Source organism: Crocodylus siamensis, chromosome 1, assembly GCF_052110815.1.
Source record: "Crocodylus siamensis isolate JL-2025a chromosome 1, ASM5211081v1, whole genome shotgun sequence".
In the NCBI taxonomy this organism is placed as follows: Eukaryota; Metazoa; Chordata; order Crocodylia; family Crocodylidae; genus Crocodylus; species Crocodylus siamensis.
Window position 1 is genome coordinate 188787825 of NC_143395.1, and position 21380 is coordinate 188809204.

At 41.1% G+C, this 21380-nt stretch overlaps 1 protein-coding gene across 1 annotated transcript in view; it reads right to left on the bottom strand.

Moving 5' to 3' along the window:
* Positions 1 to 21380, bottom strand: part of MACROD2 (mono-ADP ribosylhydrolase 2) — a 1497602-nt gene that overhangs the window by 1427389 nt on the left and 48833 nt on the right. The window contains exon 3 of the mRNA XM_090051193.1: positions 19720 to 19827. Within this exon, the coding sequence (XP_089907319.1) occupies positions 19720 to 19827 (108 nt within the window). The remainder of the gene's footprint in view (positions 1 to 19719; positions 19828 to 21380) is intronic.

Genomic DNA, 21380 nt, shown 5'->3' on the forward strand with positions numbered 1-21380 from the left:
TTGGAAAAGGCTCATTTAATAATAAAAAGATAAAAAATTCAACTTTAAAGTAATGCTTTATACAGCAAAGTTTATTTAAGACTTACTCCAATTGTACGAAGTACCAGAAACTATACTTTTAAAGACTGTTCAAAAGCACATCAAGCAAAATAGAATAACACTTAGCAGTTACAAATTAAAAATGAAATTAAACAATTAGCTTCCTTATGAAAAGAGAAATGTGTCTTTTCCATCTGTGGAATCAGGATATTACAGCAAAAGGATTGAGAAAGAAAGACAATCAATATCAGCTAGATAATAAGAACTCAGGCCTTCTAGACCTGCTAGCATGCTTCAATCAGTTACCTTTTCTCTTTTAAAAGTCTGAAACTAACAAGCAGATAAGTCCAATCAGTTCTAGTTTAAAAACTAGTATTACCATACTATACTATAACTGGCTCAACATTGCTACTCTTAATTTTAAATATACCTACAGAAAAATCATTTTAGGGTTCACTTCATTTTATAGGTCAACAAGCTATAAATATTACATTAAAAATGTTGTCCTTCTATAGTCAATTAGATAAAATCTGACATCTAAGTTTTTTACAATTTAATGCACCTTGCTAATCTGCCAGTCCGAAATTTTCTGGAAAAGTACCAAGAACTCATTCCAAGATATAAATATGAGATTGCAGTAAATCAAGATTACAAAAGAAAAAAACTACTTACAGCTATAAAAGTGTACTATGCTTCCAACTAAATGATCTCCAATGGTTTAGAGTTGATTCTAGGTCCCAAATTTAAGTTGAAAATGAACAAAGTCATTATTTAGATTGAGGTTTTGAGAAAGGAAAGTAATTGTATGCCTCAGCCTGTTTTTATTTGGCCATAAAAGGACCTATTCTAATTTTCCAATTCAAGATATTCCTTCAACATAGTAAAGAGGCAAGCTGCTATTATCAGTAGAACAAGTAGAAGGAAAGACTCAGAATTAAAAAAAAAAACCACTCAAGGGCATGAAGGACAGTTTTACATGTTTTCCTGGCTGGTCAGACAGCACTGTAATTAGAGCAGCTCTGAAAATGGGGGCGGGCAAGGGCCAGCAGCGCTGGCCTCCCCCACCTGCCTGAGGTGGTGGGGGGCTGAGGAGGGGGAACAAAGGCCCCCGATGTGGCACAGCAGGAGAGGGAAGGGGGAGCAAGGGGAATGGCATTGGATGAAAGTGCTCTGTCCCTGCCTCATCCTCCCCATAACAGGACCAGCAGGGAGGGACTAGGGACACAACACATGGGGGGTTGAAGCCAGCGACTTGGCCCCCCTCCTTGGAGCTGGCGGTGCTGCAGGATACAGTGGGCCTGGACCCCAAGTGGCAGGGGGGTGTGGCCCAGGCCCAGTGTAAGGGGGGAAGTGGGACTGGGCCGGCCATAGTGGTAGGGAAGGGAGGAGCAGCCCTGGACCCCAAGCAGCAGAGGGAAGAGGGGGGAAGCAGGCCCAGGGCCAGCATAGGCGGGGTGGAGGGAGAAGCAGGTCTCTTATCACAGGTGGGGGACCAAAGGGAGCCCGGGCCGATGCGGCAGCAGTGGGGTGAGGGGTGGAGTTGGTGTGGGCACAATGCAGGGTTGTGGCTATTGACTGGGCCCAAGGGAAGGTGAAGAAGCCAGCCTGCCACAGCAGTGAGGGGAAGGGAGGAGCAGGCCACCTCCGCCCCTCGGGCTGGGCCCACTCCTCCCCCCTCTTCCCTCCCGTGTCAGTCCCGAGCTCACTCCTCCCATTCCCCCTGTGGTCACTGTATCAGCCCAGGCCTGCTCCATCCACTGGCCACAGCAGCGGGCTATCTTCACCCTACCCTTGGGCCCACTCCTTCCCTGCACCCTCCCTGCCCAAGCCCACTCCTACCCTCCCTCTGCCACCACAGTGGGGAAAGGGGGAGCATGCTTGGACCCCAAGCAGCAGGAGGGAAGGGGGGAGAGGGCCCGGATCCGGGGGGGGGCGGACACAGGGCTCCATCTCTGCCCACCCCCCCTGCCCATCATTCTTGATGGGCAGTTGGGTAGTAGTCTATAAATAACTAACTTTGGTTGCAAAGGCAGATAAAGCAGACAGCGTATTTTATGCAACAGTAAGAATGAACACAATTTAAAATTAGCATCTCTCTAGTTTTTTTTTAAGTTTCTCATTGTGATTAATATAAATAGGTCCTTTTTTCCCTACATGTTTGTCGGGGATTCAGTTTTTTGGTTTGTTTGTTTTTTTAATTAATGAAGTTCAAGACCTCAGAGATGAAAGGCCATGCAGTTTTAGGTTATGGTTCTAGCATTCCACCCTTTCATTGTAGATGACGTCCAGAAGGTAACATCCACCTTTACCCTTGGAAGGCTGTTCTGCTTCTAGCCTTCACTATCAATTCCCACTCCTGAAGTAAATATTTAACTACTATCAGAATAAAAATTTACAGGAGTCCCAAGCTCAGGAGAGGCCCATGAGCTATTCTCCCACAAGTTAATGACTTTAAAAGGAATCAAAACAAAGAAGATAAAAAAAGGAAATATTCGTAATTTGCTGGGTTATGCCATATCTGAAAAATCCTTAAAGATGGGAAATGAGATAGGATCTATACATTCTCTAGCACTTTGCTGACTGCATGTGGCATAAGAGAATGTAGGATGCCATGGGGACCAGAATTTATTGGGAAACTAATCAAGGACCAAGCCTAAACTACAACAGAGGTTAGGAAGGAAGACCTAGGCTGGGGTGCTCAACCCCCAGACTGGGGGGCAGATCCAGCCCCAGTGCCATGTTGTCTGGTCCACAGGATCTCCACAGGTCTAAACATTTGGCAGCAGGGAAATGGTGGCACTGCACCCCTGCTACCAAATTACTGGACCTATTGGGAGTCTAACAGACCAGACAGTGTGGCCCTACATGCTGGACCAGGCTTTCAGAGTGGCATGGGTGTCCAAGACTCAACCCAGTACATGGGGCTGCTCAGGAATGGCACCATGGGGGCCTACTGAAGGTCCATGGGGCCTGATCTAGTCTATGGACCATCTTTTTGCCACTCATCTGACCTGAGGGCCCAAAAGGGCCTATTTGCCTAAGATCTCTGAAAAGAGCTATACAATTGAGAGAAGCAGGGAAAGGCAGAAACTGCCATGACTAATCCCCTGCTGTGGTTGTGAAAGAAACCCTGTGAAAGGAATAACAGCAAGAAGTAAAAAGTAGTTTAATGGAGAGGACAGGGATGGGTGCAGGGTAAGGCAGTGTGAATGATCCTGTCAGAATGCATAATCAAAATCATTATCCTAAAGTGACACTATGCAAATATGAATTAAAATTTATGGTTAACACCTAACAATATCACTATGGAGGATTCAAGTTTTAAGCATAAAGAGGACAGTTGGAGACAAAACGTAGATATGTAGGTTCAAAACGATACACCAAATTAGTATTGGTACAAATGAGCAGCTACTTACATAAGTCCCAAACAAAAGACAAACAGCTGTGGGACTTAGTATCATACATTATTTTACACCATTTTAATTAATTTTACATACCCATCCCACCATTAAGACCATGTCATGAATGGAGCATTGCTCACCTTGACATCTGGGACCTGAAGGTTTGGTGGCTTACAAAAAGAATTACCATATTTACTTGAATCCAAGATGACCCTGAATTTAAGACAACTCCCCAATAACTGGATTCTATATATGGAAAAATTATAAGTTTCTTATAGTGTTCCAGCCACCTGCCCTCCTACCCATTTTGTTGACAGATCTTAAGATGAGGGGCTTTTCCTCTTGCGGAGACTGAAGAGATTCAGGTCCCTCAGCCTCTCCTCATAGGGTTGGCCATGGAGGCCCCTGACCATATGAGTGGCCCTCCTCTGGACCCTCTCCAGGTTCTCCACGTCCCTCTTGAAGTGCAGCACCCAGAACTGGACACAGTACTCCAGCTGCAGCCTGACCAGCGCTGTATAGACGGGGAGCAGGACCTCTCTGGACCTGTTAGTGATGCCCCTGTTGATGCATGGCAGGGTGTGGTTGGCTCTGCATACTGCTTTGTCACATTGGCGACTCATATTCATCCTGAAGTCACTCATGACTCCAAGATTCCTCTCTGCCTCTGTGCTGCTAAGAGAGGCAGCCGCTAACCTATAACCATAATGCTGGTTCCCTCTCCCTGGGTGAAGCACTCTGCACTTGTCCTTGTTGAACCGCATCCTGTTCAGATCTGCCCACTTCTTCAACTTATCCAGGTCTGCCTGGATGCGGTCCCTGCCTGCTGGTGTATTCACTTTACCCCACAGCTTTATAACAGCTTTATAAACAAACAGCTAGATACACACAATACTACAGCACAGTGTGTGTTTATATAGACATTGAGCCCAAATTTAGAAGCTGAGAAAACAATTACATTAATTTTGAGCTCAGAAACTTGCAGAATTCTGGAAAAGCAAAGCACAGACATTCTGCATTGTTATGGAAAGAAGAAATAGCTTCTCTTTCTTGCCAAGTCAAGCAAAGGTCAAAACTAAATACAAACTTTGTTTCACAGTCCATAAGCACTTACATAGCATGCAAATTTTAATCTATATTTAAATGACTAGCATTTTAAAAAAACTTAGAAAACACATTTCAAAAGAACTAACTACTACATTATTTGGAGATCAGAAAGGAAAAAAAATCAGGAGAAAAAATAGTATTTCATAATCTTATAATTTGTCAGTGTGACATTTTGAGTAGCAACTAGACTCCAATTTAAGTCTTATAATTTTTGTCATAATTTTGCACTTTGTTGACCACCAAAAGTTTTTATCTAGTTGTTTTAGTAGTGAAGAGTTAAGACACAACTCACTGAAAAGCAGAGCCAACTGGCACATGTGTAACCCTGCAATAATATCTACATTACTTGCAGTTCAAGACATAGGCACACTTCAGTATAACACTACAATGTTTAAGCTTACCTTTTGCGATTTCCCCACTTTTTTACCAGACCACTGTTGTGGTGCAGTGGTGTAATCCTTGTTCAATTCCTGGATGCCCAAACAACAAGAGCTATTGAGGCACCAAACATCCAGACTCAGTCTGGCTTTTGGATACACCTCAATGGTCAGCAGTGGGGGAAGGTAGATGGAAGATCTGGGCAGCCTCCATTCCTCCGTGCTCCTGCCTAGGCATATGCGTCAAAGGTAGTGACCTCTCACACATACACCATGATCCAGAAGGATCAATAGTTGCCTACTGCTACTTCTTTCCAACACCCCCAACATACCACACAGATTGTCCAATCTTCTGAGAAATGACAAACAACAAAAACCTGAGGTTTTTAGCTTTCTAAGTCCAATAAGTGAAAAAAGTCATTTTTTTTCCAAACAGCAGCTACAGGCAAGTTCTCAAAATGCACTGCATTTTATACTATCCATATGAATGCTACCCTGTGATGCAATGAGGCATACAACATTTTAGGCAGAACAGTTTCTTTTAGGACAATTTGAAGTAGGAAGTTGTAAATTTGGGGGTTGGGTAAGGAAGTCAGACTTATATAGGAAACTGACTTCAGTCTTTACTAAATAAGAAGTATATAACAAACATTTGATTTACAAGACTGTTGTGCCACACCTCCCAAATCATATCCCTGATATCATATACAGAAAGAGATATCAGAGGAACCAAATCTTAATTGAATTTATCTACTTCAAGTACTAGTTTCATTCTAATATAATAAGAGACTTAGTCTGTCTGCGCGTCTGTCCGTCCATAATGCTTTTGGGCAATTCCGCATGCAGCAAGAGGGCGGGCGGCGATTGGCTGCACGGCCCAGACTGCATGGGCCCAAGTTTGAGCCACTGCTGGGGAAGTTTGTGGCAGTGGCGAACGTCTTGGCCACCTGAGTAGAGGGGCTTCTCGATGCCCCCCTGCCTGAAGGGCAAAGGGGGTAGGGGGGTCATAGTGGAAGCAGCCGCCTGCCACCTGTTGCCACCCTCCCCCAGAACAGCCTGCAGGGAGGGAGGTAGATGCAGGCCTGGTGGATGTGAGCCAAGCAGAGGCAGAGTGGTGGGGGGAGAGGGAAAGTAGAACGGGACCTGACCTGAAGCAGCTGAGGGTAGGTTGGAGCAGAGCTGGACAAGGAGCAGCTGGGGGTAGAGCAGGGCTGGACCCAGAGTGGTGGGGGGCAGGGGAGCAGGGCCAGACCTGGAGCAGTGGGTAGGGGAAGCATAGAGTGAGGCTGAACCCAGAGAGGCAAGTGGGGTGAGGAGTGTGCGGGGGGGGGGGGGGTGAAGCAGGGCTGGACCCAGGGTGGCAAAGCAGGCACAGGGCTGAATCAGGGCTCTGTCCCTGCCCACCCCCTTCCCATCATTCTTGATGGGCAATTTCCTAGTTTCAATATATACATACAAATGTATTCAACAATTCATGTCAACACTGCAATGACAAAGAATCCCAATTAACATCTTTAACAAATACATTGGTGGGGGAGCTCGTTGCTCAAGACCATCCCCCCAGCCTTGTCTGGCCTCTCTGAATATCCCCTGAAATTTGCCCAGCCATGGCATGTAGAGTAGGAAGAAGCCCTGGCTTCTTCCAACTCCAAGACACTGACTTTTCAGTCTTTGCCCCTCCCTATCCATGGCCCAACCTCAGAGAGGTATCTTCCAGTTCAGCTCCTGAGACAGAGACTTTACTGCCTCAAAGGGGAAGAGCACACCCCCAAGTTCCAAACAACAAATTGAAACGTAAAGACAGTATAGGTATGTAGTTAGTTGATGGGGCAAGGGCACAAAGCAAAACGTCCAGCCTCTCCAAAATGTTAAGAGAGGTCTCTGTCCTCAGTCCAGCTTGTAAGGCTCCAAGCACCCTGAAGTTAGCTTAGCTGGTCTCTCTCCCATCCACACAACCCTGAATGCCAAATATTGCTTGACTGTTTTCCCTTTTTTAAATTTTTCCCAGCTCACAGGTTACCACCCTGCTTTCTTGACTGCTCCATCCATTGTAATGTCTTTTTACCAGGTTTTTTTTCTCCCCCCACCCCCCATACAGGTTAGTCAGGAAAACTGAAGCATGCAACATTATTATAATATAAATACAGTTAAAACAGAAACATTACAACCCATAGAGTGCCACAGAAGACAGCTCATTAAAACAGTGGTTTTCTACCTATGGTCCACAGACCCCCGAGGGTCCACAGACTATGTTTAAGGGGTCCACAAAAAATGACTACTATCAACCAAAAGTATGAATACCCACACCTACATTTCAAAGGGGTCCAACACCTCCATACAAAATTGCCAGAAGGACCGGCAAACAAAAAAAAGTTGAAAACCATTGCATTAAAGGAAAGGTGGACTGCTATATCACCTGGCACTTCCGCTGGCATAAAACTGGCCAAAACCTGAGGAGTAACAAAAAATGAATGGACCAACACTCCTTACAAGGAAGAAAAGGCACGTAAACTTTGAAGTTGATAACACAAGACCTTCTGCATTGTATTAAGATAGCAATATTGACTCAAAGAAGCCTATATTTGTTTTACAGGATGTAGGATCTTGCACTCTACTCTTTTAAACAGCCTAAGGCAATCTGAAAGATGAAGTGGAATTTAGGGGAACCTTTAAAGGTCTTACTGCAGAAAGCATTGACCCACAGCGAAGCAGTAACATTACTAGATACCAGTGCTCTGAGGCTTATCTGCCTAGACCAGAACTTAAAGCTTCCATTTCCCAACAGAAACCCTTATCCAAATGAACTGCAACACGCACACATACAAGTCATCATGGAGACAAGTCTTAATTTTATTTGAATGTACCTGGTTATCATACATAATTGCTCAGTTAAGATCAAGTAGCTATATCTATTAAATGTACTCTATACAAAATTATCAAGTGAGAAAGTTGGGCCACATCAACCAAAAATGCACTTAATATACAAGGTAATGGAATACAAAATATAAAGTTGGATAATTCTACAAATTGACTGAAGCCACATTTTGGTAAGTTATTTACAAATACAAAACAAAACACCCCCCCCCAACCCACTTTTGTTGCCCTCTTCTGAGCAGACACAATCTAAATATAAAAGCAGAGGAAAACAAGTGGATCAAGATACACAAGGGAACAATATGGACACAAGGAGACAATATTAGACTCACAAACAGCAATTTCAGTGCATCAGCACAGTAACCACTCTCAAGCTTTTTGTAGGCATCACAGAGGATAAGATTTTAAGAATGGACTCACATATGAGGTGACTTTGAAAGGTTTTGAAACATTTACAATAATTTACTCTTCAAGATACTGGCAAAACACCAAGCTAATTGCATATTTTAAGTAAAAGTATATACTTACCAATAGCATTTTAAAAAGAATCCATGAAATAGTCCTCAAGGATCATGATTTCAAACTGAATTTAATATAATGCAATGGAGAATTGCTCAACATGATTTTAACTAGTCTTCTAAGTTTACATTTCACCTTTCAACTACTGTCCTTATGATGACACAAGATTTGTACTGCAGGTTTTAGAAAACAAGATCGTCATGACACTATTATTCTTCACACAATGCTTTAATCTCAGAAATAGTTTCTTTCCCCTAATTAATGCAGCATCCTAAGTCTTATTATATATTACAAGGACAGTTTGCTATAACTTCAACAAACATTTTATGTAATTCTATATATTTCAAAATCAATTCTACCAGAACTTTACAATACACTTAGTGAACTGTCCTTATGCAAACTTTTTGCTAATATAAATCATCAATTTCCTAAGACATGCCAGGAAAATATAGAAAACAGTGGGGAACCTCCCACCTTCCAAAATACCACACGCAAAACCTGAAACGTGAGTCTCAACATACTTTTGATTTAAAATAGATTTTTTTACATTTTTGTAATGCATTTAAAAATCTGCATTAGTGCTTTTACAAATATGCACTACTTGTACCAGGCAGATGCTGAAAATACCCAGCAACCCATGAAGAAGTGTGTCATATTTTCATCAAGGTAAACGTTTAAAGAAAAATAAACCTCCTACAGTTGTTTTGTTTCCTTTATTGTGAATTCAGTCTCGCACATTCTGATTCCCTATCAGAGTGAAAGAAAACTGTAACTGTAAATTCACAACAACCTTGGAATACTGACTGCAGAACTACTGTCATTGTTGTCATGAAAAGTACGACCATAGCATCCAACCCTACTTATATTTCACAATTTTAAAAATAAAGTTCAAGAAGATTAAAAAATCTATTTTTTAATATAGAAAAGAGAAAGAAATAGAGAACTACCCAACATACACAAAGGGCAATAATTATACTACATTGGATATTCCTATGCAAAAATCAATCAATCAGTCAATAAAAATTGAGGAGCAGTGGCAAAAAAGCATTGCTACTCAGTCACCAATAATCATTTTAAAGGTCCTAAAGTTCACAAGTCAACACAGCTAAAATTGATTTATAAATATTGTTGAAGAGCTATACCTCTCAATGGTAATATGACATATACTTTCAAGGTCTGACAAGCTATAGACTGTAAATGTCAAATACAAATGTTGTACTCGGCTAGCAACTTGATGTCCTAAAAAATCTGAGCAACTGTTGAACTGCTAGGCTGAAACTACCATATGCAGTGTTTATTTCCATGCTTGAACTGAGATAAAATGGACAGTGAACTTAAATAAAAAATAACACCTGCTTTTTCTTTAAAATTTTACTTTTTCAAGGAGGATAAGAGAAAGGGAGGAAAATCCAACAGCAGCTCTCCTACATTACCATGTATCAATTTATACAGTCTTGGCAACGTATGAGATTTCAACCTAAAAATGAAGTCAAACACTGCCATTTCCCACCATCCTCTATAACAGAATTTTCAGTCAGTTATTCAAGGAGTATTATTTGTATTACCACTGCATTTAAGAGCACTAGTTATGGACCAGGATCCCACCACGCTAGAAGCTGCATACAAAAAAAGTTCATATCCTGGAGTTTACAAAGTAAAAGACAAGATAAACATATACAAAGGAAAAACGAGGAAATAAGGAAACAATATTTGCCAACAAATAGGCAGGTAGGTGATCTTCTGACAGGATTGCTGCTGTCAAAATTTGTATCAACATTGAGGCAAAGGATAATAGAAACAAATGCATTCAAGAAAACAGGAAGGCAAAGTTCATAAGGTTAGAATTATTGGGATGATCTTTGCCTACTATTTTATTCCTGCTTGTCATTATGCAGCAAACGGGGGCTGGTGAGATGCCTTAGTCAAGTGGTGCTGAACCGGGCCAGATGAGGGCTAAATGGGCACTGCCTGGTCTGTCCATGGGCCAGATCTGGTCCGTGGTCCTGATCTGGCACCCAGGATGGTCACAGTGGGGACCCCAGCTGCACAAAGGGAGGGGCAGAGGGCAGCCCAACCCCACCTTGGTACCACGGAAGAGGAGGTATGACCCAGCCCCAATTCAGGTGTAGAGGGGCATGACCTGGCCCCAATACAGCTGCGGGAAGAGTGGGGAAAAGGGGTGACCCAGCCCCAGAGTCAGCCGCAAGGGACAAGGGGGAGTGGCACAGAGCTTGGGGTCTGGGAATTTGGCCAGAGGGAGGGTGGCCAAATTTCCCAATCAATGGGGAGTCCTGTGGGCCAGACACTATGGCTCCAAGGACCACATTTGGCCCATGAGCCAGAGGTTGAGCACCCCCACCCTAGTTCAGTGGTTTTCAGTCTCTTTAGACTTGAGGAACCTTTGACAAGACTCAAGGAAGCCCTCAGAAAATGCCAGCTCTTCATTTTGACTCTTTTTTTTTTTACTAGAGAAAAATAATAGAACAGCTTTTCTGTGGCAAAGAACTCAAAGATCACAATTTTTTTTTTTTAAATCTCCGGGTGAATCAGTTATCTTGTGAATCATGTTTGCAAGCCTAACAGTGCTAACATTGTGTGCCACTCCACAGTATCCTTTCAAGGATCTCAAGGCACTCCACCCCAGGGTGTTGTGGCACCCTAATATTTCCCCTACAAAAAAGAAACATGCCTGATGTAAAGTTCAAATCTCTTTGGCAGTCTGATTGCTAAACCCATCTCCCTGTACACCTGAGCCCTTTCCTACTCAAACTCCTAGGTTCACTGCTTTGACAGAATCTAGATGTGTACCCCTTCCAAACAAATATATAAATTTGCATTGAAACACCACACAACTTCTTTGACCTTTCCTGTTAACAAAAGGTATCTTTAGCCAAAATTAGAAACACATGGCCACCTTGTGGATGGTTCAGCAATACTTACAAACACTGAGTACACTGCTAAAAACGCAAAATTTTCTGTTAACATCAGCTGAATCTATGATGTTCGTATACTGAGATGGCTTCCTTTTTCTAAGCTAACCTCATGCATTACTGCTTCTCTGTGGGGGCTAAAGAAAAGGAGCCCATATATGTATTCTGCGGTCCAGAGGAAACACATTTTCACATGTCTAACAGCTTCCTGCATAATATTTTTTCGGAAGTGATCCGCTGACTAAGACAAGACAGTGCCGTGACCTCAAGTAATCTCACATACCACGTGGCTAATATGTGGAATCCAGTGCTAGCATATTCAGATGTAAGCATTTCACAAGATTCAAAAAGAGATACTGATGACAGTAACAGAAGTGACATTCTTTTTTTAACTTCTAATGAGAAACTCGTGCTTCAGGATAAACCATAAAATGCAAGGGAGACAGGACACTTTACTCCATACGCACAGGAACTTTATCCATTCCTCTCAATCATCTAGCACACACACACACAAGATATCTAACTAGATAAACAGTTGATACAAGGAATTCGAGGTTCTCACCAACTGCATCCTAGGTCAATATCAGTTCATCTGTCTCCTTTCAGAGAAAACATTTACACATGCAAACAAACTCTCCTCTTCTAGTTCTGCAGGAGAGTTATAAACCTGAACTGTCAAAAGTCATTTTCATTTCTGATTTAAATCTCAATATACAATGAGAATTTATTAAAATTTAATAAATATTTAGCTGATCTATTGATAGTAAATACCCGCCTTACACCGAGTTCCAATTAGGCTGTGATTTAAGGCAAATTCAATGATGGGAGTTGTAGGTTAGATGCAGCATCCCATCCAAATGTTAATTCAGGTCTCTCCCAACTAGACTGTGGGCCTTATTACATGGTAATTTGAGGCAGTTCCTGGAGCTCTTAACCCCTGAACTGTCCAGACATTAACACCTTAGAGCAGTGGTTCTGAACCAGGTGTACATGTACCTCCAGGGGGTACATGAAGTCTCATCAGGGGGTACAGGAGGTATATTTCATACACTGTCTAACACAGGTCAAAAAATTAATTTGCATTTGAAAGGGGGTACCTGAAGCCTCACTCTGAGACCAAGGGGTACGTCGACTGAAAAAGGTTCTGAACCTCTGCCTTAGAGTGATTTTAAGCACTCGTTATGGTGCTCAAAGCTACAGCACCCCAAGGCAGGATTATCTCTGATCCACACTACCCAAATCCTGTTCCATTAAGGTGTACCCACTCCCCACAGCTGTGCTGCCCAAGTTGAAGTCCTCCACTATCCTAGGATCTCAAGCTCGCCTCCCTTCCCCCTGGAGAGCAGGGATAGAAGCCTGCCCTGCCTCACCAGACCTCTACAGCACTTATACAAGTTATATTTTTTTGTGCAATCAGGCACCTGAAAGCACTCTACAGCTGTGACATAATACACACCCATAGCTGCAGAGTGCTCTTCGCATGATCGGCCATTTAAAAAAAATAACCCTAATTAAATCAACTATTAGTTGAAGGTGTTTCAGAACATAGTGCCTTAGGGCAGTGGTCTCCAAAGTGGGGTGGCGCACACCCCAAGGGGCACGCAAGCTGATCCACTGGGATGCAGGAAGAAAATATTAGAACTATTTATATTTATATTTATATATTGGGGGTGCATGCTCAAAATAATTTTACTGATAGGGGTGCGTGAATATAAATATACATATATTGGGGGGGTGTGCTCAAAAATTTTACACTGATAGGGGTGCGCAATCAAAAAAGTTTGGAGACCACTGCCTTAGGTCCTTTTCAGGTTCCCTACACAAGTTAAGTGCCGGTGATTCCTCCTACATCCCATGTACCTTTGTGAGGCTGGGCTGGTGCTTGTGCTGGCTGTCATAAAGAGGAGAATCTCCTCTCAGTGCTCCTCTCCAGAGGAGGGAGGGGGCGGGGGTGGAGATGGAGGAAGGTACCTCTGCTGGGGCCTTGAGGGAAGCTGGTCCGGGTCCATGAAAAGAGGGGGCTCCATGGCCCCCCCTCCCCACCCTCTTTGCTCCAACTCTAGCCACGACAAAGATGAGCCAGCAGCTGTATGCTGCCACTGTAAAAAGGCTTGGGTGGAGAGTTGGGGAACAAGAGCCCTCCCCCCCGACTTCACAGGCCTGGCTCGGCTTCCCTCAATACCCAAGCCAGGGTACCTGGGGGGGAGAAGGGGGGCTCCCCATCTGAGCTTCTTGACAGTGGCAGCACGTAGCTGCCAGCTCATAACTGCTGGCAGAGCTTTGCCATGGCCAAAGCTTGGGTGGAGGGCAGGGGCATGGTTTGAGAGAGGGGTGGTTCAATAGCTTCCTCAGAGGCTGGTACAGGCAGGCTCAAGCCCCCTCTCCTCCCCCCACCAGGTGAACAACTGTTAGCTTCAACGGAACTTTAACTCATGGAGCTTTGTGTAAAGCACCATGATTTAAAGCACCTCCCCGATGTGCCTAAATGCCTGCAGGCACCCCTAGTGTCAACGCACAGCTACAGCTCCCAGTCCTATCCCTGCTCACAAGGGCACTAGCAGCAGGTCACAGCGGTGCAGGTAGGGGACAGCCAGAGAAGGTTGCTAGAGTAAGGGTGTTACTGTTCCAAATTCCAAGCTAGCAATAACAGCAATCAGTGTTTGTAAGGCTCATAGCATGATGTATATCAAGGCCCTGCCATTACCTGAGGAATAACTTTTAAATGATGTCACCAGTGGAGACATAGGAACATTATTAATAAATGCTCAACTGATAAGATGGCTTTAAATTTTCTAAGTGGAAATGATTTATTCTTGACTATAGTGCATGTTTTGTGGTGCTCAAGGATTTGAGAAATAAATTCAAATCTCATCTTCTGTATGTTTGTAGTTCAACATATATCTCACTGATCTTCGTTCCTGTTTCTTATTCTTATAACTTCTTTGCTACCAGTTGTATTTTCAATTTTACAAATTGTTGAAGTGCATTCCTTGGTGACTCTCATCGCCCACACTGTATCCCAAATCACATTCTCAGAGCAATTATTGCCTGACAAAGATGTCAGCTAAGACTATGCTCTATCAAGCATCTAGATGATATTTTTCCCCTGGTATCCCTGATAGATTCTTCTGTTTTTATAATTTTAAACAGGATATTCACTTTACCTAAATCAATATTCACTATACATCAGCACACATACACATTCCCTGTTGTATTTACCATCTATATGCAAATGCAGCCAAATATTTAAGGATAAAAGTAGCATGATTATAAATACCGTATTATTTAAGACAACAATATTCTGCAGGTTCAATCACTTGCTCTTAAACATCCTTGCAATATACTCAGGCAGACCAGCTCAGTCCAGTATTATTGGGCATGCTTCTGAATTAATTTCCACCTCAGAGATACAAGATAAAAATTCTAACTGTGTGATAAATTAAGTTGCCAAATGAAATGGATTAGCAATCAGCAAAACTGCCTGATAGGCTGTCAGATCCGTTTCAGATTAGAATTCATCCTCTCTCCCCACCTGTTCATTAAGCACCAAGTTCAAGGCAACTTCAGTGACTGATTGCACTTTAACAAGCTGTTTATAAGAGAAGGTGTAGCTCAGCTAGTCAACATTTCTATACTTAAACATTAATTTAAGCATAATTTGCAGATAATATATTCAATTCACAATTCCAATATATAAAAAATACCTCTACCTTGAAGTATAATTTGGGGCATGACAGAAATGTGATGCTTCATAAAATTAAAATTTAACAAAGCGAATCAGATTGCACTTCAAGGTCAACAGAAGCAGTGAAAAAAGTCAAGCAGTAAATCTACTGTTTTATCCAGTTAAGAAAGATGAGAAGAACAGTACGGCAGACAGTTGCACTACCAGGATACTTAAAAATCAGTACAGAGTATAGAGTGAAAAGCTTAAAGAAAGAAAATGTAAAATGTGTGTTATTAATAAATGTGCAGTCTTTAACATGAAACTAAAGTCTCTTCCTAAATCTAATTTTCCAAAGTCAAATAGCAGGATCAGTTTATGCATTAAGCAAGTCTAAACACATGTTATTAGAAATGGTTCTTTTTCCAAAATAGCATTTTCTTCAGACAGTGAGACAGGGCTACTATCAGGAAAGTAATTAAATGTTTGCCCTTTTTTAATTGTCTAAGAGCTATACATTATGCATTTCTTTAAAATACTACTGTCCGTTAACCTGTCAAGGAACAACATCTTCCTTGCATCTGGGTACTAACACTAGCTGTTGGAAAACCCAAAAAGATGAAGTAGGACTCCTATATCAGGGTTCCTCCTCATTCTACTAATTCTACTGAACTAGCACCTTGATTGGCTCCTGAATCCCCACTGAGTTCTCAACAAGTATACTACAGGGAAATCCTTTACTTGGACAGCATGAGCATTGTGAATTTAAGTAGCATGTCAGTATTTAAGTGAACTAGGGAAAAAATATAAAATGGATTCATTATTATGCCTCTTCTGTTTCTTGATCATGTCTCACTGACTTTTCTCAGTGAAAAAGTATTAATCTGTCCCTGGAAAAAATCCTGTTAAAAGGTGATAATTATGAGTTTTTCCCATAATGTAGGGCAAATAAAATTACTACTAGTTTCAACTAATTTGGTTAGCCATGTAATTATCTTAATCCAGTTATTTAATGATAAGCAGCATGGTTAAAGCTTTATCAGAAAATACAGATGCTTTCAATGCCCCATTAAAGAGCAGACAACATAGTCTGTGGATGAAGGGTTTCTAATTTGTGCCCATCCCAGAACCTACATCAACTCAGTACATGCTCTCTACATTATACTGACAGAAAGTGGGTTTGTCATTCATTAACTGGAGATCAGCAAAAATGAATTACTGCATAGAAAGTCTGATATATCCCACTACTGAAAATCTAGGAATCCAACTGTAATATCTACTTAATGGGAAAAAAAAAATTAATAGCCAAGGAAATATTGAGTAATTCCAGTATTTACAAGAAACTAAAAGTGGAATCTAGGGAGATAGCTGAATATTATTTTGAAATTGCTATATAAGTATTTCATAATTTTGAGGTCAAATTGGGGTTCTCCATTTATTTCTGCATTTGTGACAACTTATTATAGAACAGTTGACTTGAAGTGACTAATAAATAAGTGGACAAGATGACTATTTCCATCTTAGCCTTTATTATTATTATTATTATTATTATTTTGATTTTCAGTACTGCTCAGAAGTTGCAAATGAAAACTAGGGTCTCACTGCACTCGAACCCATATGCACACACAGATATGAGGTAAAGAATCTCCAAAGAGTTTACAACCTAATTAATCAAGACAGCTAAAAAGTGTTAGGAAGATTTAGGTTATTTTGTTCTGCACCACAAGTATTGTGGTTTCAATTTTGCAATATTATCTCAGAAAGCTACACCTTCCACAAAGTACTTCTAATCAAGAAGAAAGGAGAATTACCTGTCAGTTCTAACATAATGTACCTTAAAAGAGTTGGGGGGGAAATAATTGAGGGCAGTGACTTGTAAGATTGTATTATATGTGCCCGAAGCACTTTTGGAGCCAGACTTAAACATCATATAGAAATGTTTAACCTGTTAAAAGGTCAGCTGTCACAGTTTTATTAAAAAAAAGAACATGCCTCAAGGAAGATTTTTTTCAAGTAATTACAGTGAAAAATGAAGCAGCAAAAATAATTTTCATATGAGCTTTTAACAGAAGCTTTACAAAGGAAGATTAAGATAGCAGAATATCCAAGAAAAAGCACCAAAATGGATTGATAACGGCTACTGAAAAGAGTATTATTAAACAGACACCACAAACAATAGCTCTGAGAGGATGATACATTAGTAGGGGGTACTTTCTTTGAAAACAAGGACGCAAGATATCCCTGAATATGACCAAAACTGTACAGCTTCACAATCGTCCTTTTAGTGGCATGATGAGATGCGACTTTAATGGCTTCACATCATGTCACAGTTTTCTGCTTGTAATCCAAAAGCCATTTCCATCTTTTGGGGGGGGGATGGGGGGGCGTGGAGAAATGAAGGGAAAGAGGAGCAGGGGGTTGGAATACAAAATCACATTCAATTTGTTCATGATGTGGAACAGAACTGGAGCAGAGCAGAGGGGAGCCTCCACTCAAACAACATTAACCAAAATGTGAAGATGCCTGACTGCTTTATCTATCTGTATAAAACAAAAAAAGGAGAACTCCAGGTGCCCCACAACAGAGATATGCATTGGATATGTTTACCAGTGAAGAAGTCAGCTGCATTTCCACTGCAGAGAACTCTAAATCAAAAGTTTCATTTATTTGCCAGGAATTCAAAGAAGAAACAAGACTATGTGATAACTACCAAACTGAGCAGCACTAAAACAAAATATTATCCTAAGTGACTTTAAAGAATGAATCCACCTATATCCTACAGAATCATCCCATTATCTAAGGCCACTGACAGATATGGAAAAAAAACAAAACAAAAAAAATGGCATTTTACCGGAAAAGTAACAGTAACCCTTACTGTACTTAACAGTACAGGCAAGTTAAAGCACACGTTCTTACTTCTGTTTCACAGATCTTGAAAATAAAACACATACAAGTTAATTTTAGCAAGAAAAAAGATCAGGTCCCTAAAGAACTATCGTATTTACCTGAATCCAACACAACCCTGAATTAAAAATGACCCCCGTTAATTAGACTCTATGCATGGAAAATGTATACATTTGTAATCATTTTCCATGTACAGAATCTAATTATAAGAAGATCATCTTAAATTCATCACTACCACTACCATTGTAGCAGGGGAAGCAGTGGTACTGGGGCAGGCAACGAGGGTCAAGCAGTAGGAAGGACAGTTTACACCCTGCTGCCTATCTCCCTGACACTTACCACCCCTTGTACTTGCCTCCATGCAGCCTCAGGCCCCAACCCTATCCCCCATCTCCCAACCCACCCCCAGTCCCCATCTTCCATCTCCCATCTTCTGCCCTGCCCCCCTGTTCCCACCTCCTCCCACACATCATCTACCATTCCTGCACCCCTCCCCACCTTACCCTTGCTCTACACCATCAGGCTTCTTCCCTGCTCCAGCCCGAAGCCCAGAGCACATCCCCAGCCTGGCACCACAGCAGCAGTGCTTGCTCTGTGCTGCTGCTACGGAGCTGGCCTGGAACTACGCTCTGTGCTCCAAGGCCAAAGTAGGGACCATCCACCAATTCCCACAAAAAAATGTTTAGAAGAAATTCAGTTTTTTAAGGAGAAACTGAGTGCTAAGTCCTATGGGGCATTTTTACACATGCTCTGGGAGTCGGGTGAGGGGACAGGTCACTTTAGAGCGAGAGCTGCTCTCAAGCACCCATTGTGTCTCATGTATCAGCATCCCCGCGCTTCAAAATGGCAAAATGGCTTTATCTAATTCTCACTGAACAAGCTTTAGTTAAAGTACTCTTACCGCTGTTTTGAAGCATGGGGATGATGATGCATAGGGCATAAGATGCAGAGCCTGGTTAGAGCACAGTAATTACCATGCTCTGATGCACTGTAATAATAATGAGTCAGAGCAGCCTCCCGGCCCGTGTATAAGAACCCAAGATTATATTATTTCTTTAGAGCTAAAATGGGTCCATCCCAGGTAATAGATTTCCTTGTAATATTTACAAATGCAATACCATAAAACACATCTTGGAAGTTACTGAGTACTAAAAAACTTACTGGGTATCAAAAACAGAGAGACAGAGACAGAGAGAGATATCGCCTACCTTTCCAAAAAAACTCCTCTTTAAAACTCTCTAAATGCTTTAGAAATCTATGCATAGTGGTAGTATGCCACTGAGGATCAACACAGACAACCCACATCAGATATGGAAAGAGAGATGTCTCCCAGCCACTCAGAAAGTTCAGCCAACATCTCCCTCTCTCAGAACAGTTCCAATATCTCTGTTAAATAGAACTGTGGCAGTCTGGCATTGGAGAAGAATCTCTTAATTAGGAAAGACCTACATCCTAATGCCAACATTTTAAGATACTGATTTGTGTGTGCATCTCTCAACTCTCAAACAGAAGTTACCTGCTGAATTTTGTACTGTGTTAAATTTCTGAATGGATTGTAGGCGTAACCCAACAGAGCACACCGCAGTAGAGTAAACTTCTAATTTTAATGTACAGCCCTCTAAAAAGCAAAAACAAAATCAGCTATTCAAATCAAGAAAAAAAATACAGATCATTTATCCCTCATCAAAACCAAGACTCAGACACCATTTTCCAATAATCCCTATTATAGTATTAAAGGTAAAGATTAGCTAACCAACCACACACAGATTATTGACTTCTTGAGCAGCGGTTTCTGTCAGGTTACAGTTTCCATAGGATAAATTCACATTATGTAGAATTTCAACACTCCAAGTTTTAAATAATGCTATCACAATTTGTCACGCATGAAACATTTAAACACTTACCTGCATTAACTATGGCGTCCACCTCAAGCAGGGTAATATCACCTCTATAGAGAGAAACCTTCTCACTCAGACTTTTCTTCACCTGCAAAACTTCCTTAGTGTTTTTATCTGCAAGCCAAGGAAAATAGATGAAGAATACTAACAAAAGTAATATCTGTGCATTAGAAATTACACACATATACATACGTATGACAGTCAAAAGATTTCAAGCTATCTTTGCCAATTTAATAATAAAATCATCCTAATAGTCTGCGCTACTGTTAACACATTATAAATGGGTTATCATTCTTTCTGTGAATAAAAATAGGCATAGTACTATCTGTATGTATTTTGTTGCACAATTATGCACTTGTTTAAATCACTGTAAGTTTGAGAAGAACCATATAGCAGTCCTTGAAGCACAATTTTGAGCTGACTGTGCTAGGTTTCTCAATAAAAACAAAAATATTATTTTAAAACAAGCCACATTTATTGTTTGGAAGCCATAATTAAGTTTTGCTTTGAAAAACAACCTGCTTATACCTCAAAATACCAAGTATTTGTTATAATGACATTTTTCAATTTCACCTCTAGAGGGCATGGCTAACCCAAAAAAACACTAGTTTCATTGCTATACCCATAATGTTAAAATTAACTTTTGGAAAGTGGGGGGGGGGGAGTTTGGAGGAGAGGGTGGGAGGGGATGGGCTTATTTGTTTAGGGGTTCTTTTTTGTTTTTTGTTTTTTAACTACAGAACAATTTAAAACCCATTATCTGGTTCCAGATAGGGGCAGGGAGGCCGGTGGGGGGGCAGGAAGAGGGGCTCAACAATGTATTTGTAAACATTTTTAGACATCTGTTTAAACATGTTTAAACATTTGTAAACATCTTCCATGTTTGAGAACAGCCATGGTACAGAAATCAATAAATCACAATAATATATATGGGGAGAGAAAAGAATCTTAGTTACTCAAGGTACTCTTATTTAGATAACCAAACAGCTATATGAAGTCTAGCCTTCAGGTAAAGAGGACAAGAAGAATAAAAGAAAACTTTAACAGTCTTTAAAAACTTCCCCCAAGCTCACCAAAATCTAAATTAAGACTTGCAGCAAGGGACAACCCCAAATTCATAAATCTTCAACATTAAATACAGAGATTTTTATAGGAAAAAGGTCATGAACAAATCTTTAGATGTAGGTAGCAATCAAATATACTCCATAATTGGCCTAAATTGTTGGAGGACACAGATGGGGAAGTTGAAAGAAGAAACCGCACACGAGATTTTACAGACTATATTTGAACATATTTTAGGTAAGCAGAGAGTAGAAACAAGCCCTCTGATTCTCCATGTCACCAGTTCAACTCAGATTTATAGAGTATAACAGGCAGATATCTGCCATATCTGTCAGTAAATTTATCACTAAACACTTTCAGGAACATGCCTTGGACAATAAACTGAGCTCATGTTCATTCCTGTACTGTAGGTGTTTAAGTCATGAGTACAGGACTGAGATGTTATTTTTACAAAGTAATTTTTCAAGCCATGATACACTCCTCTGGAGTCTTGGGTCCAAAAAGTAGGTTGGAAGTGTAACTAAACTGTTAACCTGACAATCTGAGTAAGAAAACATTTTCAAAATGCATAGTGATACCTGTCTTTACAAGGGAAAAAGGTTAAA